The sequence below is a fragment of the Podarcis liolepis genome (assembly GCF_965112155.1).
Source record: "Podarcis liolepis genome assembly, chromosome: 1".
Lineage (NCBI taxonomy): Eukaryota > Metazoa > Chordata > Lepidosauria > Squamata > Lacertidae > Podarcis > Podarcis liolepis.
The window spans coordinates 120,237,778-120,262,264 of record NC_139554.1 but is presented as its reverse complement, the minus strand read 5'-3'; the positions used below and the strand labels follow the sequence as shown (position 1 = coordinate 120,262,264).

The 24,487-nt window shown below is 43.5% G+C and overlaps 1 protein-coding gene and 1 long non-coding RNA gene across 11 annotated transcripts in view; one reads left to right on the top strand and one right to left on the bottom strand.

Annotated features, from left to right (window-relative positions):
* Positions 1–24,487, bottom strand: part of MFSD6 (major facilitator superfamily domain containing 6) — a 41,142-nt gene that overhangs the window by 11,569 nt on the left and 5,086 nt on the right. For all 4 annotated transcript variants that reach the window (XM_083468362.1, XM_083468364.1, XM_083468365.1 and 1 more), the window contains exons 2-3: positions 15,936–17,508; positions 6,485–6,582 (exon numbers count right to left, since the gene is read on the bottom strand). In XM_083468362.1, coding sequence (XP_083324488.1) covers positions 6,485–6,582; positions 15,936–17,452 — 1,615 coding nt within the window. In that variant the 5' untranslated portion in view covers positions 17,453–17,508. The remainder of the gene's footprint in view (positions 1–6,484; positions 6,583–15,935; positions 17,509–24,487) is intronic.
* Positions 513–23,408, top strand: LOC310691135. 7 transcript variants are annotated; one of them, XR_014518347.1, is made up of 3 exons: positions 513–1,648; positions 21,229–21,335; positions 23,083–23,408. It is a non-coding gene; the product is annotated as an uncharacterized lncRNA (long non-coding RNA). The 7 variants fall into 7 exon arrangements; XR_014518348.1 differs by lacking the exon at positions 513–1,648 and adding an exon at positions 17,808–18,417; XR_014518349.1 differs by lacking the exon at positions 513–1,648 and adding an exon at positions 18,443–18,583.

The following is a 24,487-nucleotide window of genomic DNA, read 5'->3' as shown; positions in this document are numbered from 1 at the left end:
AAAACAAAGGTGAAGTGAAGGCCCAAGACAGGTGTTGATCATCATGTGAGCTGCGCACAGCTGGTCTGAAGCGAGCGAGCTACCACCATTCCTGTGGAGCCTCTTTTTATTGAGACAAACATGCAAGCTAGGCAAATACATTTTTGGGCTGTGCCCTTTGCACATCTTCCGTCCCGAAATCGTGGGGTGGTACAAAGTTATTTTGGCACCTTTTCCACAGCGTCATTTTCCCCTTGCACAATGTATGACGAATGGAGACAAAAGTCTCATGGAAAAGGGTTACAGACAGGACACCGCAAACTGCTGAGATCGCGAAAGGTCAGACATTGGTGGAACGATGCACAGACAGCTGTGGCTTGTCGGGGGGGTTTCCCTGCACCCTAAGGTCACGCGTGCAGGCCGACCGTGGCTGCCTGCTGGTGGGGAAGTGTGCTCCCTCCAGACCCCACTGCCCCACTCCGCGATATCCCTACACAAAGGTACGCCTAATGGGAGGTTCAACTGCCTAGTTAGGTGGAGGCCTTCAAACTGTTATGGATAGGGTTGACCCAGTCTCCCCAAACAGGGGTGGTTAACCTTTGTTTTGTACTGAGGGCCACAATTACCATGGTGCCCCCCTCAGGGGGGGGGTGTCACATGGCAAAGTGGGTGTGGCCAAAGTATAGAAGTGGCCATGGTAAGAATCATAGTCCTCAATGCTGCCATACAAAAAACACATTTTCTACCAGCTGTTCTACACTATTTTAATTGTTTGAATCATTCGTTATTAAATCCAGCAAACAAACAAATAATGTAAATTTCTAAACGGCGTGTTTTTGGGAGGGTCTGCTTGCTCCTTGTTGCAAGCAAAAGCTCTCTTTAATTGTTTTCTTCTTTTTTAAAACCAATTTTGGAAAAGGAACTATTTCCTATTTTTGAAACTGCAGGGTCAGAAAGGCTAAACAACAACAATTCGGTTCCACAATTCGGTTCCAATCTCATCAATATTGTAAAAGATTCACGTGTAATTGGTGTGTACACTAATTTCAAATCAGCACTGCTAAGCTTCAGCTGCCTGCAATTCTTGTTGCTAGAAGGGGGACCCAGCTATTTTTACATTCTGAAATGCATTAGATGCAAACTAGAGTTATCCGGGTTTCTAATTCATTGATTCCAAGAGTCTGGTCAAAGGCTGCCAAGGCATTTCTGCTGCTGCCTGCAAGGTAAGGTGACATGCTTTTGATCTCAACTCTACTAGTTAAAACTGTACACACACAGAGAGAGATAGCACAAATCTGCAATTACAGCTCTCCCATTAAAGTTTACTGCCTTGTTTTGCATCACCTGTGCTTTTAAGTTTACACATCAGGCTTAGCAGTTGTGCTTACTGTGGCATAGGCTGCTTTCACGCAACTTTAGTTTATCGAGAGCGCCTGTTGTTTCTCTACTGCTTTCCAACCTTCACTTAACAAAATGTCAAACATGTCAAAATGTCACGATGACAAAGCACAGGGACGCTTTGCTGCTACTGCCTTGAGCCAGATATATATGAGGAACGCCATTCGCTGGGCGAAAACCTGTTCCGACTAATCATGTCTTTACAAGCTGTCTTTACTTAACTGTCAGGTGACACCGCCTTCTCCACCCTTGGCGCTGGCAAAAGTCCCAGGTAAATATCTACTTTGGCCGTTAACTATCTGTGGCCTTTTAGAAGCAAGTGGGATGCATTTAATGTATTTCTCTTTCCTCTCGGTTTTAATGGGGGGGGGGGTTACTGTCCATTTGTATGGTTGTTATGTTGCTCTGGATTACCCCAGGCAAGATCAAGCGAGGGACAAATTTAATAACAAAATAAAAATACTTCTGTGTCACAGATCCTGAGAGACCTGCATTGGCTCCCAGTACATTTCCAAGCACGAGTCAAAATGTTGGTGCTGACCTTTAAAGCCCTAAACGGCCTGGGCCCAGTATACCTGAAGGAGCGTCTCCACCCCGCATCATTCTGCCCGGACACTGAAGTCCAGCTCCGAGGGCCTTTTGACGGTTCCCTCACTGTGAGAAGTGAGGTTACAGGGAACCAGGCAGAGGGCCTTCTTGGTAGTGGCACCCGCCCTGTGGAATGCCCTCCCATCAGATGTCAAGGAAATAAACAACTCTCATACTTTTAAAAGACACCTGAAGGCAGCTCAATTGCCGCAGCGGCAGCCAATCCAACGCAGCCCTTGAAGCAGTAACCAATCACCCGCCCAATTAACGCAGGAGCAGCCAATCCAACGCAGCAACCAATCACCCGCCCAATTAACGCAGGAGCAGCCAATCCAACGCAGCCCTTGAAGCAGTAACCAATCACCCGCCCAATTAACGCAGGAGCAGCCAATCCAACGCAGCAACCAATCACCCGCCCAATTAACGCAGGAGCAGCCAATCCAACGCAGCAACCAATCACCCGCCCAATTAACGCAGGAGCAGCCAATCCAACGCAGCAACCAATCACCCGCCCAATTAATGCAGGAGCAGCCAATCCAACGCAGCTCTTGACGCAGCAACCAATCACCCACCAAATCGCCGCTTAGAAGCTGCCGCTTGCAGCTGCAACCAATCACCCGGTCCCCCAATGCACTGCCCATGTATAAGACTAGCCCCGTTTTTAAACACTATTTTGGAGTAAAAAAACTCTCGTCTAATACACGGAAAAGTACATTGGGGTTTTTTTTCATCCTAGCCTATTGCGGTCTGCTTTGACTGTCAACATTTCTTTGGGGTCCCCAGCAAATGTTCCCCCCCCCCCCAATCCTTGAAAAGCGCCAATAGCAGGGACTGGACCTCAATGCCACTGAGTGGCAAGACTCCTCCCTCCCCTGAGATCATTTGAAAAGGCCCTGCATAAAATGCTCCAGTCCTCATAGCTGCTTCTCAAGGGCATCTGGAAATCATAGAGATGGCATCGTTTGGATCTTGCGCGTATTAAATTACATTTCATTATCTGATCACTTCTGCCTGAACAGAATGTACCTAGAAATGAAAGGGAGGCAGCAATGAAGGGAAGCGGCTGACTCTCAGGCAGCAACTGATCTCATTCCACAGATGAGGAGAACTCCCACTGATTTCATAAGGAGCCCAAATGGCACGCTCTGTGGGCATAAATAAAGGGCAGCAACTCAAAGGAGAAATGCTTAGGAGTTGTAAAAACGGATCTGGGGCCATATGCAATCTCCTGGATACTTTTATCACTCCCACATGAAAAGAAGTCGTTTCGTATCCAAGGGAAATGTTTGTATCAAGTTCAGGAGAAAATAATTATTTCTATTTACAAGGCCAACATCCTTAGCTGAAGGCTCTCAGCGTGTGTGTAAGACAAAGACAGCTTCTGCCACAAGGGATTTAAGAAGGAAGGACACGTTACAAGGGGAAATATGTGTGTGGGCCCCCAGAACATAACCCCCATGTTATGGGGCGGGGGGAACGACAGACACCTGCACTGAAAAATCAGGGCACATATTAATGGCCGTTTTGCCATTTTCAGCTGAGGTTCTATCATATCCTGGCAAATTCAGGCTGTACAATTAAAGCTGATTTATTGCTCTCAATCAACAAACCTGCTACTACTCCTCCCAAACGGAAGTAAGGCATGCCATGTAACACCAACTGCCCTGGGAGTGGGATTCCAGGGGAAGAGGGAGGAAAATAAGCTGAGATTCCAGGGGAAGAGGAAGGAAAATAAGCTGGGATTTCCAGGAGAAGAGGGAGGGAAATAAACTGAGATTCCAGGGGAAGAGGGAGGAAAATAAGCTGGGATTCCAGGGAGAAAGGGAGGAAAATAAGATGAGATTCCAGGGGAAGAGGGAGGAAAATAAACTGGGATTCCAGGGAGAAAAATAAGCTGAGATTCCAGGGGAAGAGGGAGGAAAATAAACTGAGATTCCAGGGGAAGAGGGAGGGAAATAAGCTGGGATTCCAGGGGAAGAGGGAGGAAAATAATCTGGGATTCCAGGGGAAGAGGGAGGAAAATAATCTGGGATTCCAGGGGAAGAGGGAGGAAAATAAACTGGGATTCCAGGGGAAGAGGGAGGGAAATAAGCTGGGATTCCAGGCGAAGAGGGAGGGAAATAAGGGAAGCGCAACTCTGTCCAGTGTAAGGTACACAATTCAGTTCTCAGACCTGGGAACCGCACCTCAATTGGGTGTCCACCTGGTTGGGATTCAGTTGCAGCCCATGACTGCACCACCATTCAGACTGCAGATTGAAGGGCTGGAAAATCTCATAATCTGTACCAGCAATCCCCATGCCTACTTCCTTTCCCCTGGCCTCTACCTTCCATCTCTTCCCTGAGTGTTTTCTGCCTACGCAAAATGAAAACAGTCACCAAAATAACTTTCTCCGCAGCTGATTCGATTTAATCTGGGTGTGGAGGCAAGTGTAGGTTCCACCCACCTCCAGCAACTTCCATGCGCTGAATTCTTCCTGAGCCAATTAAAAGCTGTCATCTAGTTTTCAGGGTTGTTAACACACGCAGCCGGACATATTCAATGTGTGTGAGATTGGGAGTGCTTGCGCAAAGAGAGGTATCTCAGTGTTTTGTTTATCTAAGCAAGTGATGGCCAAACTTTTGGGACTACAACTCCCATCATCCATAGCTAACAGGACCAGTGGTCAGGGATGATGGGAACTGTAGTCCCAAAACAGCTGGAGGGCCAAGTTTGGCCATCACTGGTCTAAGCGGAAGCCAAGATCTCGTGGTTGGAGAGGAGACCTGGAAAGTGCAGTACCATCTAGAAACTCAGAATCAAAAGTGGCAGGGCGGGGGGAGCAGCAGCAGGAGTCAAATAAAGGGTTCCTGTAGCCAAAAAATGTGTGTGTGTGTGTGTGTGTGTGTGTGTACATGCACACACACACCCAAGGCCAAGTTCCTGCAACCTACCCCATATTTTTCTTCTTGAGTCAAACACTCTTCCGTTCTGGCCCTCGCTGCCATAACTACAGTGGTACCTTGGTTCTGAAACTTAATCCGTTCTGGAAGTCCGATCCAAAACCAAAGTGTTTCAAAACCAAGGCACGCTTTCCCATAGAAAGTAATGCAAAACGGATTAATCCGTTCCAGACGTTTAAAAACAACCCCTAAAACAGCAATTTAACATGATTTTTGCTATCTAACGAGACCATTGATCCATAAAATGAAAGCAATAAACAATGTACTGCAGTCACACAACCAACCAACCAACCAACCAATCAATCAATCAATCAATCAGTAGTTGAACTGGGTTCCACACAGTCACAAAAACAAAACAAAAAGAGCCGCATAAACAAAAACTCAAAATTAATAGCAAAGACAGACAGACCTCAGCTTAACACTCAAAACAGAAGTGTGGCACTCAAATTGGAAGCGTAATACTCAAAACGAGACAAGTTTGGCTTCCGAAAAAAGTTTGCAAACCGGAACACTTCTGGGTTAGCAGTGTTTGGGTTCCAAGTTGTTTGAGTACCAAGGCATTTGAGAACCAAGGTAATACTGTATTTCTTGTCTAGGTTGGTTTCAGTGTTCATGATGACACGGTTGCAATTCAAACGAACAGACAGATTAAAGGAATTTGTACAAATGAGGACTGATTATTCTGAGCACTGAGTTTTGGGATTGAACGTGTGAGTGCAATTTTTGGGAATCGCAATGTGTTTTGGGATTCGCAGCACGTGAGTGCAAATCTAACAAGGTTATGTTTGTAAAACGTCAAACAGCAACTCTTGTGTGAAAAGCACCATTAGAAAAGTCTTCCCCAACCTCGTGTCCTCTAGATGTTTTGGGGCTAGGACTCCACATCCTCACTGACCATGCTTTCTGGGGCTGGTGGGAGTTCGGAGTCTGACAACATCTGAAGGGCATTCTAGGATGAGGAAGCGCTGGCAAAATATCTTGAAAGCACAAGTCTTTTTGCTCCCCTTTGCATGCAATCTGTCCAATTATTTTCCACACCAGTCATTTCTTTTCATACTTCATTGACCTTCATCATGATTCACAAAACGTCACTGATAACTGGGGAACACTGAAGAGAACCGGTTATTCCTAAACATTTACCTGGGTGCTTTTGTTTTAAGATCCAATGCTAAAAAACAATGGCCTCCTTTCTGTTGCACAATGTGAGAAAATCAGCAAATTTCAGGGGTATGAATGCCTTCTAGACAGGAATAGGCTGAAGTCTGCCAGCAACAAAGGCTTATTTGCAGAAGGCACAAGCTTCCGTTTGAGCTCCTGTCTCCTTTGTTTAGGGATCAAGGTGTGTTCTGCCATTTCACTGTTTGCTTAGGTGAAAAGCCACAGAATTTGAGGTCAACTGAATAAACCACCTCCAGATATTAAACTTGCACAGAGCTTTAAAAAAAAAAGGATCCCTTGGGTTATTTACTGATAGGTACAAGAACACAGACGGACTTTTAGGTCATCGTGGCCTAGATGAAGAATTTATGTACCTGGTAATGATGCAACCCAAGATCAGAAGTACACCACCTCCTTACCTTGAAGAACTTCCATAGGCAAAACCGTCCAAGCATTTTCCAGGTAGGAGATGTAAATATAACGAGCTGTGTTACAAGCAAGGCCGATATACAGGACTCTAAAGGTAGGAAAGAAAGAAAACGACACGGGCTAGTTTAATGTTTGCCATGTCTTGCACATAGTAACAAATAAACAAACAGTTACTAGGCTGGCTTAGAGCAATTTTCTGGCAGTTTTATACAAGGTAGAAGTTTAAATAAATGAATGTAAAAAAGGTAAAGGACCCCTGACAGTCAAGTCCAGTCACGAACAACTCTGGGGTTGCGGCACTCATCTCGCTTTACTGGCCGAGGGAGCCAACGTTTGTCCGCAGTTTTTCAGGTTATGTGGCCAGCAGGACTAAGCCGCTTCTGGCGAAACCAGAGCAGCGCACGGAAATGCCGTTTACCTTCCCGCCGCAGCGGTACCTATTTATCTACTTGCACTGGCGTGCTTTCGACCTGCTAGGTTGGAAGGAGCTGGGACAGAGCAACGGGAGCGCACCCCGTCATGGGGATTCAAACCGCCGACCTTCCGATCAGCAAGCCCTAGGCTCAGTGGTTTAGACCCAGCTACTGCTCTATAACAGTTCTTCCCATATAGCTCCTTTTCTGAGATATTGGTTCATTGTGCTTCCTTGCATTAATATGGACCCAGCCATTTTCAAGTTAGGAATGACCGCTCTCTCAAGAGATTTAAAAAAGGGGGGCAGGCAAGCTTCAATGTTAGTACTGTCTCCTGCCCCCACCTCCAAGACTCTTATACAAAAAGAGGCTGCTGTGTTTCATGTACCGAACTGGAGGGAGGGAAACCAGGTCTTTGCAGAGGGATCAACTTAACCATTATGAAAGGGGAGATGTGTAGTTCTATACTGGGGGGGGGGGGAGTGTACAGTCTGCAAAGGACTGAAATAAAGTAAGACGAAGCATGAATGAAATGGTCAGGAATTGTTGCAGGAGGGGAAGGTACCTTTCCTAGACTTGCCACCCTTTGTTTCTAAAGAGTTCCTTGCGCCCTGAAAGGTTCCTCCCACAAACTAATATGAAGAACATAACTTTCAAAAAGTATCGAGAGCCCAGTGTGGTATAATGTTCAAGGGGAAAGACTGGGAGCTGGGAGACCAGGGTTCAGATTCTCATTCCACCATGAAGTGCCACTGTATTCTGCTCTGGTCAGACCTCACCTGGAGTACTGTGTCCAGTTCTGGGCACCACAATTCAAGAAGGACACTGACAAACTGGAACGTGTCCAGAGGAGGGCAACCAAAATGGTCAAAGGCCTGGAAACAATGCCTTATGAGGAACGGCTAAGGGAGCTGGGCATGTTTAGCCTGGAGAAGAGGAGGTTAAGGGGTGATATGATAGCCATGTTCAAATATATAAAAGGATGTCACATAGAGGAGGGGGAAAGGTTGTTTTCTGCTGCTGCAGAGAAGCGGACACGGAGCAATGGATCCAAACTACAAGAAAGAAGATTCCACCTAAACATTAGGAAGAACTTCCTGACAGTAAGAGCTGTTCGACAGTGGAATTTGCTGCCAAGGAGTGTGGTGGAGTCTCCTTCTTTGGAGGTCTTTAAGCAGAGGCTTGGCAACCATATGTCAGGAGTGCTCTGATGGTGTTTCCTGCTTGGCAGGGGGTTGGACTCGATGGCCCTTGTGGTCTCTTCCAACTCTATGATTCTATGAAGCTCACTTCGTGATCCTTGGCCAATCACTGTCTGCCAGCCTAACCCACCACACAGGTAGGTTGTTGTGAAGATAAGATGAGGATTGGGGAGAGGCATGTACACTACCACCTTGACCTCCTCTGGGGAAAGGTGGGCTGTGAATGTAAAATATATAACAAATAAAAAGTTAGAAGGCAAGTATTGTCACTGAAAGGGGAGTTGCGAATACCTGGATCACCTGAGACAGAAGAAAAACAGCTGCAAATGTGAAAATCTTTAATAAAAAATTTAAAAAACACAACTTTTAGCCATTACATGCTGACAGCTGGTTGGTAGGAGGAATTGTACTATACAGTCATACCTTGGGTTGCGAACGGGATCCGTGTGGGAGGCACGTTTGCAACCTGAAGCGTTCGCAGCCTGAAGCGCGTGTCTGCACACGCGCGTGACACGATTCGCCGCTTCTGCGCATACGCCAAAACCCAGAAATAACCCGTTCTGGTACTTCCGGGTTTGGCGCGGCCCGCAACCCGAAAACTCGCAACCCGCAGCATTCGTAACCCGAGGTATGACTGTATGAGGAGGACACAAATCAGCCAGTGAAAAAGTACAATTAAGCATAACCAGCTATGCAGGGTTTTTTTAAAAAAATGTTTGTTTAAAAACGTTTCATAAAATGTATTTGGGAGGTGGCAGAATGAAATATTTTAAAACTGTTTCCAGTCTTTAGAGACACTGTTTATGGCATTCACATGCTATTTACACATTTCTCAAACTGAGACTGATCCAGTTCTGGTAGTCTCTATGTTTATAGCATCTCAAGTGTCTAGTATAAACAACAGACTAGGAAGCATATCCAACCAGTTACCCAAGAATGGACTCTTTATTTGCTTGTACTCATTGCTAACAAAGCCCTCCGAATAAGACAATAAAACACTTAGCAAAATTCCTGGCTAAACAAGGTGGATAAAATACGTAATCAGTTTCATTAACTGAAATTAATTATTTTCAAACATTTCATTTATAGCAAACGTCTCTTGATTAAAAAAACAACAAACCAAGACTTCTGAAGTTAATACTGGAATACTCCAGAATACTCAGACAGCAACCACTGATATGCCTATGAATAACCGCCCTGAGACCTCCGGGTATAGCATGGTATATAAATAATAATAATAATAATAATAATAATAATAATAATAATAATAATAATGTGTCAAGTCACTTTTAGATGTGTGCTTGCCAAGACTGCCTCCTTTTTGTATACATTGACCCACTGTGTGCAGGAGAGCTTTCAATTCTTTTTTAAAAGAACAAAATTTTCTCTGGTGATATGTAGTTCAACTATTGTGAGAAACGGAGGATGAATTATTCACTCCCCCCCCCCAGTCATTTCTGATTTATGTGCATCCCATAATGCCCTTGTTTACTCAGCTCTTTTCTATCTGCAGAATTCCAAATGAAGTCCATCTAAAGAAATAATTTATACACACAAAAGAAAAAAAAGCAATCGGTCAAATATTACTCTATGCAGTGCTATTTTTCTAGAAAAAGGAGTGCCGGAACTCACGCCTCCCTTGTTCTCTTATACAGCGGTACCTTGGTTCCCGAATGGCTTAGTTGTCGAACAAATCGGCGCCCGAACGCCGCAAACCCAGAAGCAAGTGTTCCGGTTTGCAAATGGTTTTCGGAAGCCAAACATCCGACGTGGCTTCTGCTTAAGTGCAGGAAGCTCCTGCAGCCAACTGGAAGCCGCGCCTTGGTTTTCGAACGGTTTCGGGAGTCAAACGGACTCCCGGAATGGATTAAGTTCGAGAACCAAGGTTAAGTACTTAATTCGTTCCAGAGGTCCGTTCTTAACATGAAACTGTTCTTAACATGAAGCATCACTTTAGCTAATGGGGCCTCCTTCTGCCGCTGCACCGCCGGAGCACAATTTCTGTTCTTATCCTGAAGCAAAGTTCTTAACCTGAAGCACTATTTCTGGGTTAGCGGAGTGTGTAACCTGAAGCGTATGTAACCTGAGGTACCACTGTAATGGCAATGGTGCCCACCTGAGAGGTGCCAGAACTGAGTTCCAGCTGGGGAAAAAAGCCTCTGTATTCCCTCTGTACAGTGGTACCTCGGGTGACATACGCTTCAGGTTACATAGGCTTCAGGTTATAGACTCTGCTAACCCAGAAATAGTGCTTCAGGTTAAGAACTTTGCTTCAGGATGAGAACAAAAATCGTGCTCCGGCAGCGTGGCGGCAGCAGGAGGCCCCATTAAGCTAAAGTGGTGCTTCAGGTTAAGAACAGTTTCAGGTTAAGTACGAACCTCCGGAACGAATTAAGTACTTAACCCGAGGTACCACTGTATTCCCAAAGAAGTGGCTATTCATTGCTGTCCCTTGCCTCTTTGGGAATCTGCTGAACACAGATAGCCGTATCACATGGCTACCTTCTTGGCGAGTGGTCCTCTCCTATGTCATAAATAACACTACCCCCACCAATACTGTCAAGTCTTACACAAGTGTGCATCTTTATTTTATTTTTTTGATTTCAGGCAAAGTATATTGAGCGGTCTTTGTGTGTCAAGGGCATTATTATACCTGCACAACTCGTATTTCTGTTACTTTTCCATTCCACCTTTTCTGGTTCTTCTACATTTCTTTTGTATTAGGATAGCTAAAGTGTATGCAATCACCAAGTGTGACGTGATTTCTAAGAGGGCATAATGACATATGCTGCATCTATCCCATTTCCAAAAAAATGATTTTTTCGTGCCAGCAATAAATAAATGTGGTTTTGTTTTTCCACATGTTGCGCTTAGCTTCGCACTCCAATAACCATTGTCCCAATGCTGAGCCATTTTCTGAAATGTCTCCAGACCTGTATTAGAGCTAAAGATTTTGAAATATTGTTATCATGAGAACATTCCAATATGTATTTGTTTTCTAGCATACGTTTCCCACCTTCCATGGTGGAACACGTGGAACTGAATGAGAAGAGGGCAGTTGCTATCCTTTTTTTTGCAACTTCAATATGCTTTGAAACCTTAGCAGCTTTCTGCCCATGCGCTCTACGTGGGGCTACCTTTGAAGGTGACCCGAAAACTACAACTAATCCAGAATGTGGCAGCTAGACTGGCGACCGTGTGGCCGCCAAGACCATATAACACCGGTCCTGAAAGACCTACATTGGCTCCGAGCACAATTTAAAGTGTTGGTGCTGACCTCTAAAGCCTAAACGGCCTTGGCCCAGTATACCTGAAGGAGCATCTCCACCCCCAGCGTTCAGCCTGGACACTGAGGTCCAGCTCCGAGGATCTTCTGGTGGTTCCCTCAGTGAAAGAAGTGAGGTTACAGACAACCAGGCAGAGGGACTTCTCAGTAGTGGCGCCCGCACTGTGGAACGCCCTCCCATCAGATGTCAAGGAAATAAACAACTATCTGACTTTTAGAAGCCATCCCTTTTTAGGGACGTTTTTCATGCTAGATGTTTTATCACTTTTTTATCATTATTATTAAAATTCTGCTGGGAGCAGCCCAGATGGGCAGGGTATAAATAATAAAATATTATTATTATTATTATTATTATTATTATTATTATTAACTGGCTCAGGGCATGAGACAACCTTAATCTCATGGGTTCAAAGCCAATGTTGGGCGAAATATTTCTGCTTTGCAGGGGGTTGGGTCAAGGGTCAAAATCCCTTCCAGCTCTACAATTCTAAGATTCTATGGTTCCCAGGTGGTCTGCTATCCAGGCACTAGCATGGCCTAGATATGTGTGCCATCAAACCATAACCAAGATCAGTTACCTCATTCATTTCCCTTTTCAGATCATGAATGGGTAAAGCAGGAACAGGAAGCCCAATGCAGATATATGTGATAGTCTTAAGTGAAAAAAGAATGCAGCTCACCACGTAGGAACATAAGATGTTTTTCATCAAGTCAAGGCCATTGGTACATCTAGTTCACTGCACTGAGTGACAGCGACTCTGAAGGGTTTCAGAAAAGGAGATATTCGCAGCCCTATTTGGAGGGATTGAACCTGGGATTTTTTTCCATGCAAGCACATAACTCTACCGCTGAGCTACAGAAATCCATTTCAACTATGGCGTGGATTGGTGCAATCTTGCTATTTGCTTGGTTAACTGCCAACAGTGTAGCCTCCTAATGAAGATTGCTATGAACAGCAAACTTTGAAAAGGTTGCTCACAGGAGCAAGACGGTTTGAGCATATTAGATTGATCTTGGTCTGACTACACTGGCTACCAATTAGTTTCCGGGCCCGATTCAGAGTGCTGGTTTTAACCTATAAAGCCTTACACAGCTCAGGACTGCACAACCTCAAGGACCGCCTCTTCCCATATGAACCTACCCAGACCCTCCTTCGTGTGCCGCCTCCTTCAGAGATTCAGAGCATGGCAACACGAGAACAGGCCTTCTCTGCAGGCTCTCCCCGGTCCTTGAGGTTGTGCGGTCCTGAGCTGTTTAAGACTTTATAGGTTAAAACCAGCACTTTGAATCGGCTCCCTGTCTATGGAATGCTCTCCCCAAGGAAGTTCTCCTGACGCCTTCATTATACACCTCCAGGCACCAGGAAAAAGCGTCCCTTTTTAACCAGGCCTTTGGTGGCTCTATTTTTGACATCCTATACCCTTTTAAAATGTGGCTCTTTTCGGGGGGCTGGGGTGTTATTGGGTTGTTGTTTTTATTCTGATTATATATGTTGTGATCTTTTCTGTGAACCGCCCTAAGAACTTTGGGTACAGGGCGCTATATAAACTCAATAAATGAAAAATACAAATAAGCAATACACAGTACACGTATCTCTATAACAACTCTAAAGTGAAACTGTATTTAAATGAAGAAAAAATTGAATTCTTGCAGCGGGGCAAACTTCTCATAGTATGGTACCTCCGATTTGACAATCATGCACTTTCTCAGCTGCTAGAGTTACCCAGACTGGAAGATTATTGTATATTATGTTGCTACCAAAAAAATAAGATAAATAAGCAGCAAGTGACCTACCTCTGTGCCCCAGAATATTTTGTTACCTAAGGCAGAAAACCTTCCTCATTTATTTGGCAGAACAAAATGGCATGCATAAAATAATTCAAAGATGAAAGGTCATAAATATCTTTCCTGGGATGTGGGGGGGGGAGTGTTATGTTGGAAATTTGAAGAGGAGCAGATGAATTTTGTGTACCAAATATTTCTACTACATCAGAAACCAAAGTTCTTTTAAAGCAACCTCCCCAAACTGGGTTTTCTTAACGGTGGCATTGCTTTAAAGGCATACTTGTGTTTTTTCAAGCAAAACTTGCAAAAAATGACAGTTCGGTCATTAGTTTTGCCAGGACTTTCCCTTGAAAGGTACTCTTATTTCATTTATGGCAGCATGGCAGAGAGATATGGAGTCTATGTGATGTCACCCTGCATTACCCTGCTGTCCGGGGCAAAGTCCCAGCTGCCAAATATTTCCCCTGTGGCAGCTTTTGAAAGATCATCTTTCAAGGTTAGGCACTGGGAACTCTATTTGACCCCACCGACGGTTATTATCCATGCTATGGAGAACAATGCGTTTGCGCCAGTAAAATCTAAGCCTGAGGCTATAATCCTATACCCACTTTCCTTTGAATAGGCTTTGTTAAACTCAATGGGGAGATTGCAAAAACTCACATACAGGCTTGCACTGTTAAGGTACAGGTGGCTATATCCAAGTGAATTACACTCAGGGTGGGGCCCACTGAAATCACACCAAATATGACTCAGGCAATTCCAGCTGGTCCACTCACGGCCTTCCTTAACAGCCGGTTTGCATGCATGTATTTCTTGTGTGGTTACTACATGTTAATGCATTTGAAAGTCCTAATCATTTACCCTACCCTGTTCAAAACATCTCCAGTGTCTGGTTTTATGCCAAATAACGGCTGTCACCAAAAAACAAGCCTTTCTCATGCAGTTTCTTGAACTGGCTTCAGGCTGACAGTTGTTATGCAGAGCAATTTATTAATCTGTAATCCTAACAGTGGCTGGTACCATGTTATGTGGGAGAAATGAAACCATCAACAGGTTAAAATGTTTTTTTAAAAAATCAATCAATCAATCAGTCTAGCAAATACTGGGAAAATCCAGAAAATAGCTCCTCAAATACTGACGTATCTAATAGATTAGATATAATAATACTGAACATTTACATAGTTCTTTTAACCATTCAAAGAATGTATTTTCAAGCACAGTGGTGCCCCGCAAGACGAATGCCTCGCAAGATGAAAAACCCGCTAGATGAAAGGGTTTTCTGTTTTTCGATGCGCTTCGCAAGACGAAAAAGTCTTGCGATTTTTTTCGCTTTCCCCCCGCCTTTTTCTAAGCCGCTAAGCTGCTAATAGCCTTTTAGCCGCTAAGCCTTTAATAGCCGCTAAACCGCTAATAGCGCTAATCCGCTAATAGGGTTGCTTCACAAGACGAAAAAACCACTAGACGAAGAGACTCGCGGAACAGATTAATTTCGTCTTGCGAGGCACCACTGTATAACCCTTACAAGAGCTCTTTAAGCCAAGTAATTATCATGCTTCTAATTGCACATCAGAAGAATGAGGCTTAGAAAGAGTGGCTTGCTTAAGACCACCTAGTGCGGTTTTGCCACATGTGAAATTTGAATGAGGGACTATCCCGATTCACACCTTAAGCTATGTACACACGGTACATTTTAAAGCGTGTGCACACCCACCAATAATTTTTGGAACTGTAGTTTCCCCCAAAAGAACTGCAATTCCCAACACACTTAAACTATAGTTCCCATTATTCTTCCTAGAGGAGGGAGAGACAGAGGTGCTTTAAATGTATATGCAGCTTCACTCCCCTGGGCTGCAATCTTGAACCCACTTACTCGGGAGTAAGTCCCACTCACTTTAATATAACTTGGTTCTTTGTAGATTATGCTTAGGACTGCACCGTTTTGCCATCACAATTCTTTTGCACCTTCAGATGTGGCGGCAAATCATTGGCTCTCCAAATGATTCAACTCCCAGTGGCCCCAGGCAGCATGGCCAGGAATCGGGACTGACGGGAGCTCTAATCCAGCAACATATGGAGGGCCAAGTTTTCCTTGCACTGTTACATACGTACCTTGGATCCTGAATGCCTTGCAAGTCAAACGTTTTGGCTCCCGAACGCCACAAACCCAGAAGCGAGGGTTCCGGTTTGCGAACGTTCTTTGGAACCCAAACGTCCGACGGGGCTTCCGATTGGCTGCAGGAGCTTCCTGCAGCCAATCAGAAGCCACACTTTGGTTTCCAAACGTTTTGGAAGTCAAACGGATTCCATTCGACTTCCAAGGTAAGACTGTATTGTCGGAGCTCCGTTCGACCGAGCTGATAAGGCTCATCTTCGGAATCGCCTCCCGACGATTAATTGACGACCTGATCCTTTGATAAGGCCTCAGGCATGTCGTCCCAGCAGAGCTTCAGAGCAGCACGGAAGGATCAGATAGTATGAGCTACATTGCTATGCTTTATTTTCTAGCTACGCAGAGAGCAAAGAAATATACATCCTCTCCCTGTGAGAGCAGAGAGCAACAGAACAAAGGAAACAAGAAACCACTAACGTCACATCCCGTCTCCCTTCCTGTGAGACTTGAAGGTCTCTGGAATGTAAACAGAGTCCTGCGACTCCCAGCAGCTGCTCAGTGATAAGAACAGAAACTAACATGTATATCTATGCTTGACGCAACACTGACTACGGCTAGTCAACCACCACCATACCGTTTGCTTACCTGATGTGTCCAATTAGCTCGATCAACTTGTGGCTGAAGAAATACGCGGTCAGTTCGGACACGTGACTCAGGACGGAGCAGACCCCGAAGAGAGTGGTGGTGCCGTTCAGGTCCTCCAAGTGCCAGTAAAGGAAGGTGAAGACAAATCCGTACCCAAAGCCCATGAACCAAGCCACAAAGAGCACGGAGCCATATTGGATACTGCAGAGCAGCTTTATCAAGTCCCAGAAACTAAAGGAGGGCGACTGGCTCATGTCACTCGGGGTCTCGTTGGAGGAGTCGTGGGAGGAGTTCCTGTCCGCCTGGGAGACGTCCCCTTCTTTGCTTTGGTTCTCCTCTTGCTTGTAGTGGTTGTAGTGGAACCGGAACTGGGTAGCCACAATCAAGGAGAGCGTCATCAGCACGCCAAAGACGATGAAAACAATCCTGTAGTTCTTGTACTCCGGGGCTTTGCAGCCTTGCCCTTCGATGAGCACATCGATGCGGGTGGCGTCGATGCCGATTCCTACGGAGAGCATGGCCAGGCCCCAGCCCAGAGAGCCCCACATGCGCTGGAGCCCGTAGCGATCTCGGTGCTTGCCAAGGTACTGCAGGGTCACTGTGTCCACAATCGTGACCGACGAAGCGCTGAAAAACTCCCCTATGATAACAACCATCAGGATGAGCAGGAAGATGGCCTCCACTTCCTGGTGGTCGTAGACGAGAGTGGCAGCCCCGGTGGTGGCAGCGGGAGGCACCGTCGGACGGGTCAAATTCCCCAACGACCCGGCAGTAACGATGCCTTTCGGAGTACTGGGAGTAACCACGCTCTCTTCAGCCCTCAACATGTTCCGCGTGGTCAGAGGGAATGTGGTTTCAGGAGGAGTTGAGCTCACCGCCGCCAAGCTATAAGGAGAAACGTCTCTTTTCCTCCGGCCCTCCGGCGACGCAGCCCGGGCGGTAGGAATCACCGAAGGAAGGGAGACGTTTTGCGTGGTTGCCGTCGAGAGGTGGCTGGCGTTGGTGGGAGAGACTGGCGGCGGGAACTTTGGTACGCACCTCAAGGTAGCCGGTTTGACGAACCCGATTCCCAAATTGAACAGCACCCAACACAGAAGGGAGAAGAGGAGGACGACTTTCCCTTTTTTGAAGCGGTCTGCCACCACGCCCCAGAACGGAGCGCTGCAGAACTCAATGAAGTACCTGATGCCCACCAGCAGCCCGCTCTGGCTGGGCGTCATGCCCAGTTGCTTGTAATACACGGGAAGCAGCGGGTAGAGCGAACCGTAAGCAGCATAAAAGAAAAAATAAAAGACTTTGGAGATCAGGAGATCGTTGTTCACTTTGACACAGTGCTTTTCGAGCCAATCCAGCTCCTCGTCCGGAATGGTGGTGGTGGTCTCTGTCGAAGGTGTATCGCTTTGGGTTTGGGGGTCTGGCTCCTTCGAAATCCCGTTGAAAGGGTCAGCGAGCACATACTTCCTCTTTTGCTCCTCTTCGTCGTCGGTTAAAATGGCTACTTTGTCGTCGGCTGCCATGGCTTACTGTCAGCATGAGCTATGTGCCCAGATCTCCAAACTTTAATTCAAGTAGCCTGTGGAAACACACAAGAATCACCATGGTTAAAACACCATGCTTAAATACAGGCTAAAATATAGACCAGGGATGGAGAACAAGGCAACGGCCAGACGTTGCTGGACTACAACTCCCATCAACCCCAGCCAGAATGGCCAACAGTCATGGATTTTGGGAAATGTAGTCCAATAATTTCCAGGGGGCCACAGGCTCCCCATTGTGATATACTCATTTCCTATGGAATAAAATATGTCTTTTATCATTTATGGCTACAGTTAGGATCTTAAACAGGACTTTAGATACAGCAGCAATGAATAATTCGATTTTTTACTAACAACTTTGATCCCTCCTACAGTAACATAAGACCCTTGCAACATCTGTAAATACAGAACTAATAAACGTCTGCATGCAATTGTCAAAAAAAATCTCCAGTTCTTATTATATGAATGACAGTACTCCAATAAGGAAAGGACAAAGGATTATTAAAGATAGGTACCTGAAGTGTCTCTATGAGAAATTAATGCCAAAGTTTATTTATGTATCATTAATTACTTATTAAATTTCCACCTTCCTTCCAAAGGAGCCCAGCGCAGCAACCAACAAGGGATAAAACAGTAAAATCACCATTAAAAAATGTCTTTTAAACAATTTCAATACCGATGCAGCCTGGGAAACATCTCAACCTAGAAGGCTTGTTGAAAGAGAAAAGTTTTCAGCAGGTGACGAAAAGACAACAGAGATGGCACCGGTCTATTATATAAATTCAATTAATAATAATAATAATAATAATAATAATACTCAACATGGTAGGTGCTACCACACTAAAGGCCCTGTTCCTACATTTTGCAGAATAGACCTCCTGTTAAGTTGTTATTCACCGGAAGCCATACCGTGCAGAGTATAGTGAAGGGATGATATGGTCTTTCAGGTATGATTATTTATCAGTCAGGAAGAATATTATGGATCGACTGCAAAGAAAACGTGCTCTAATTCTTTTGGAGGGATGGCATTACCTCTTCTGGCTACAACCCTTTGTGCCACATTGAAGGCTGTTCTGGTTGATACCACATAAGTAAGGCCTATTAATAATATCAGTGAGTCTCAGGTTGGGGCCTGATTTATTTATTTTTAGTGACAGTTAACAGTGTTGGCTCTGCTTCTACAAAACTCACAGGTGTTCAGTACCTGGGGGTGGGGGGTGGGAATGGGAACAGACCATAGAATTCATACTATAAAGGGAAGAAATGAATCGTGCTAAAAAGTGAGGGAACAGTTCCTAGCAGGGTGGATACAAATCAATGATTTTTTTAAATAAAAAATGGATTTATTTTTTTTAAATGGATTTTTTTGGTTTAAATTGATTTTTTTAAATTTAAATTAGATTTTTAAAATTAAATGCTTTTGGAGGGAAAAAATCTTTCTAAAGATAGTTTTCTATTTAAATTACATTGTAGTCCAAAGGCTATTTATCAGGAAATAAGGATTTGTTTTAAGTTTTTCCTGTGTGCTGAAACTCACTCTAAGTTTTTTAGTTTTTTTAAAAAGGTTAAACCACATCAGTTAACAAACATGGATACATATGCTGTAATGTTTTTGTTTTCGTTAAATAAATTGTTTAAATTGTTATTAAGGAAATTATTGTTTTTCTCTTCCAATAAAGCACAGCAGAAAAGTTGTCCAAATATAAACAGCTAACTTATTAAACCTCACAAGAATGATCTAAGTATTTCTAATAGTATAACCAAATCAGTAATTTTTGATATAAAAATGTAAAAACTACTCTGGAAAGTTCTTATTCCAGAAATGAAACCTTCATCTGGTTGTAAATATTAAGATTATATCAGCAGGAATGGTCTTTCTGTAAAAAATATATATATTTAAATCAAGTCTTACTGACTAGTGATTTAAATCGATTTCATTTAAATCAAATCCACCCTGGTTCCTAGAAACCTGGCAGGGCTTTTCACCTCAGGAGAAGGGAGAAAAAGAGCCCGAGTCAATAAGCATGCAGCTTTCGCGAGCTTTTTCAGTCCTTTCCACATTCCTATACAAAATGACTGGATCCATACTTCTTAGACTTTTGGGCACGTCAGAAAAATCAAAATGGGAGATGGTCTGGGTTCAAATGCCACTCTTTTGTTGTTGTCGCTTTCATTTTCTGAGGAACCATTGCAAAAAAAAGGGGGAGTGTGCCCATAGGGACAAACTTCCTGTTTCATCACACACAATTAATAATAATAATAATAATAATAATAATAATAATAATAATAATAATAATATATTTATACCCTGCCCATCTGGCTGGGTTTCCCCAGCCACCCTGGGCAGCTCCCAACAGAATATTTAAGAACACGACGAAACATCAGACATTTAAAACCTCCCTAAACAGGGCTGCCTTCAGATGTCTTCTAAAAGTCAGATGGTGGTTTATTTCCTTCAAAGCCTGACTCTGCCCTTCTCACAACCACAATCCCATGAAAGGATTGCCCAGATAGGGCTACAGCCTCCCACAAACTCCATAAAAATCAAATTTGCAGAATAAGGTTTCACGGCCAGAACCCACAGTATCCCAAAGCCCCTTCTGAACATGGTCAGGTTAAAATCAGTTGCAATTATGCTGCAGGACTTGGTACCATGATGAGATGAATGACGCATTATTAAGAAGTCCAGATCCAAAATCCGAATAGATTTTGCGTACTATCCAAAATCTGTGGCAAAACCATGAAGCCTATACCGCTTCCTTTTAGATTAGATCTATGTGTTTTAGGCACTAGATCCTCAGTTCTTCACAAGATTAGTCAATAAAGATTAGGCTAACAGATCAGTCAAATATGACTCAAATACTGAGTCAGGTTTTTTTTTAAAAAAAAAGCTTTAACTTTATTAGAACAGCAACAACAAAAAAGGATTAGTGCTTAAGTCTTCAAGGGCCCTGGTATTTCTGCCAACTCCTTAATAGTAATTTGAAACAATCAAATTAGCTTTTATAACATCATAATGTGGGAATGTCATCCAACTGGCAAGCTTTCTGGAGATGTATAAATTAGTTTAATAACAAAACAAGAACCAATGGCAATCTCTTCACTAGTATTATTATGGGATGGGCAAAATGAAGGCGGATTGGATAAAGTATTGATTCTATTATTTTTTTGTTAGCTGCCTGGATGTTTATCGCGAGACATATTTAGAAGAGCTAAATAAGGACGGTAAAATCTGGCTCATGGCTACCGATGACAAATTAACTAAAATATTAAGATATAGTAGAGTGGGGGGGGGGGGGAAATAATATTCATTTTCAACAACTGGGCAAAAAAATTATTTTATGACAACAATGTTTAAATGCCTCTAGGGAAATATGGCACTATTTGGAATTCTTAATAACTCTTCAGCTTCAAGTGAGAATATCATAAAACTCTGAGGACAATATCCTGATATTACAAATAAAACATTTTATTTTTATTTTTAGAAAGGGGATACTACTACCCTCCAATAGCAATAATTATCCTTCTCCCCAGGGACTGTAAATGCAACAACCCCAATTTGTATTGTTTGGGTATGTTTAATTTTAATTCAACTGTATGTTTTCTGCTTCGGTTCCTTATTTCATATATGTTATAAGTTAATGATATGTTTTGATTAAATAAAATTAAATATTATAATAAATTCTTTTTACTTTCAACAGTGCTAGGAAGATTTCTATAAATGCTAACCATTTACCGAACATTTTTATTTTATACAGGAACACCAGGTCAATCTATCGTTTCCCAACCTCGTGCTCTCCAGAGACTACAATTCCCTTTAAATCCATTTTTGCACAGCCATGTCATGTTTCGACTGATCAGAGTTGTTAAGTACAGAAAAACTTCAGTGTGCCAGGTTGCACACTGGCCTATAATTGCATGTTGCACAGAAGCCTGGCCTATAATTGCATGTTGTTGTTGTTTTAAAAAATGAAATTAAAAAAGAACAGAAATAATGCAAAATACAGCAACCATTTTAAAGGAAGCTGAAAAAAGCTACACCACGGTATTCTTGGCTTTGTAGAATATTTGCGAAGAGTTGACTGCAATCAAATATTAAGTAGTTAACTAACTGGTCAACCGCCAATATTTGACTGGTCAATTGACCAAATGAAATTCCTTCTATAGATTCTCTTAGAAAGCTAGAACTACTGAGAGTTTTGCTCAACTCTTTCAGGAAACCATACGGTTTCTATTTCGTAACATCTACCCGGTTACCGATGACAGTGTGGTTTTCTACATGCGCTGAAATACAACTCCCTAAACCTCTGAAGGAAATTATGATTTCTCAGAAGTTTCTGCAAAGGAACTGAAAAAATTAGGGGAATACAGTCATACCTCGGATTGCGAACGTGATCCGTGTGGGAGGCACATTCGCAACCTGCAGTGCCATGTCTGCGCACGTGACACGATTCGGCGCTTCTGTGCATGTGCCAAAACCCGGAAGTAACCCGTTCTGGTACTTCCGGGTTTGGCATGGTCCGCAACCCGAAAATGCGCAACCCGCAGCGTTCGCAAGCCGAGGTATGACTGTTCTGCTGATACTGGATGATCGAAAAACCATTAGAAGCCTTGAGTAGAGACCCCTGCCTTATTTTAAAGCCATTATACATTTGTGAAGGAGCTCTTGCTGCTATACCTAAATCACTAGTTGCATAATAATAATAATAATAATAATAATAATAATAATAATAATAATAATTTATTTATACCCTGCCCATCTGGCTGGGTTTCCCCAGCCACTCTGGGTGGCTCCCAACAGAATATTAGAAACACGATCAAACATCAAACATAAAAAACTTCCCTAAACCTAAGATGAATGTCAGATACAGAGTGAGGTTGCCTAAGTTGTCTTAATACTTGCTGTGTGGGTTTTTTGTTTGTTTTTTTAAATGAAAATTCAGGATTTGTAAGGATGAGGCAAGTTTAATCGCTGGAACAATCTTATTAACTGCAAATACGGTGATCCTGAAGTTTCTGATTATATATAGTTGTATTTATTTATTTTATTGCACTTTACCAGAAGGTGCTTTTTCTTACATTCTAGGTAAAACCAAACCTTGCAGTCATTTTCACCACAGGCAATGGGTGGGGGGCGGGAATGCCCACCATCACTGATCTTCATCCTCAAGATCAGGGGCCAGCAAACTTTTTCAGCAGGGGGCCGGTCTACTGTCCCTCAGACCTTGTGGGGGGCCGGACTATATTTTTTGGGGGGGGGGGATGAATGAATTCCTGTGCCCCACAAATAACCCAGAGATGCATTTTAAATAAAAGCACACATTCTACTCATGTAAAAACAACAGGCAGGCCCCATAAATAACCCAGAAATGCATTTTAAATAGAAGGACACATTCTAGTCATGTAAAAACACACTGATTCCCAGGGCCGGATTTAGAAGGCAATTGGGCCGGATCCGGCCCCCAGGCCTTTGTTTGCCTACCCATGTTCAAGATACTAAAGCAGCAATATCTCTTATCTACCCCGATCTCCCTGAAGTTTAGGGCAGGTTGAACTGAGCAACTTAAAATGCAGTCAACAAATATTTGCCTTTTGAACTTATCGATTCCCAGGTACATTTCGGGCTTACTGGTTGCATGCAGATGAGCTCCAACAGAGCGCTTCCTACCCCCACCACCACCATGTGAAACTGTCCCTTGCACCTTTCAGAGCTGCTGAGGTCACAGAAACCGAGGAAGCCTGGTGAACAGCAACTATGGGGGAAAAACCCAGAAATGGTGCTGTTTAGCCATCACACCTGGCCATAAGCTCACCCGCAGATTCTTATGCAAGAGTAAGCAGTGAAGGAAGAACTATGCCGAGCAAATGAAACCAGTGTGCATTACTAAATGTCAACCGGGCACTGACATCTACTTAATAAAAGGGAGCGTGTGTTGCAGTATGTGTAAATATCCGTACGGAAGGAGCAAAAACTGGGACCAGCACCACCAGGGCCAGATTTAGGTTTTTTTAAAAAAATATATATATTTATTAAACGTTTTTAAGATATAAGAAAAAAGAAAAACAAACATACAAAATAAAAAAACAGTTAAAAACACACATTAATTTTCAATAACATAACTTCCATACACTTATTTCCTCGGACCTCCTCATATCTCCCTTCTTTGTATTCTAGTTCGATTTGTTAGTTCAGCAAATCCTTACCATTAAACTTTTACCCATTTGTGAAACCTTTTTTTTTTTCATATCTCTTAAAGTATTACAGCTGGAAACCGCTTAGTTTCTATCCAACATCCTTCTAACATTCATTAATTTTACAATGTTTCTGTAAGTAGCCTTTGAATTTCTTCCAGTCTTCTTTCACTCAGATTTAGGTTTGAAGAGGCCCTAAGCTACTGAAGGTAATGGGGCCCTTTATATGTCCAGCTGTCCTTTGTCAACAACAAATTGTCGCTGTTCTTGTGTGTGTTGAATATATGCTATATGGTAATTTGTGGTCCTACAGTCGTACCTTGTTTTGCGACCGGGATCCGTTTCAGCCGCTAGCTGAAAAGGACGAAGGGCAAAGCGCCGCGTTTGCGCACGTGCACGGAGTGGTTTGCACTTCTGCGGATGCACGAGTGGCAAACCCGGAAGTAACCCATTCTGGTACTTCCAGGTTTGCTGTGGACGTTCGCCAGAATGGACGCTAGATGAGGAGGACGTTTGCGGAGGTACAGTGGTACCTCAGGTTAAGTACTTAATTTGTTCTGGAGGTCCGTTCTTAACCTGAAACTGTTCTTAACCTGAAGCCGCTGCGCCGCCAGAACACGATTTCTGTTCTCATCCTGAAGCAAAGTTCTTAACCCAAGGTACTATTTCTGGGTTAGCGGAGTCTGTAACCTGAAGCGTACGTAACCTGAAGCGTATGTAACCCGAGGTACCACTGTATTACTGTAATAGGTATCTAAAGCCATTTGCACATGTTGACATGCAACCAGTCCCAGCAGAATGTAGGCACCCTATATATAGAAATGA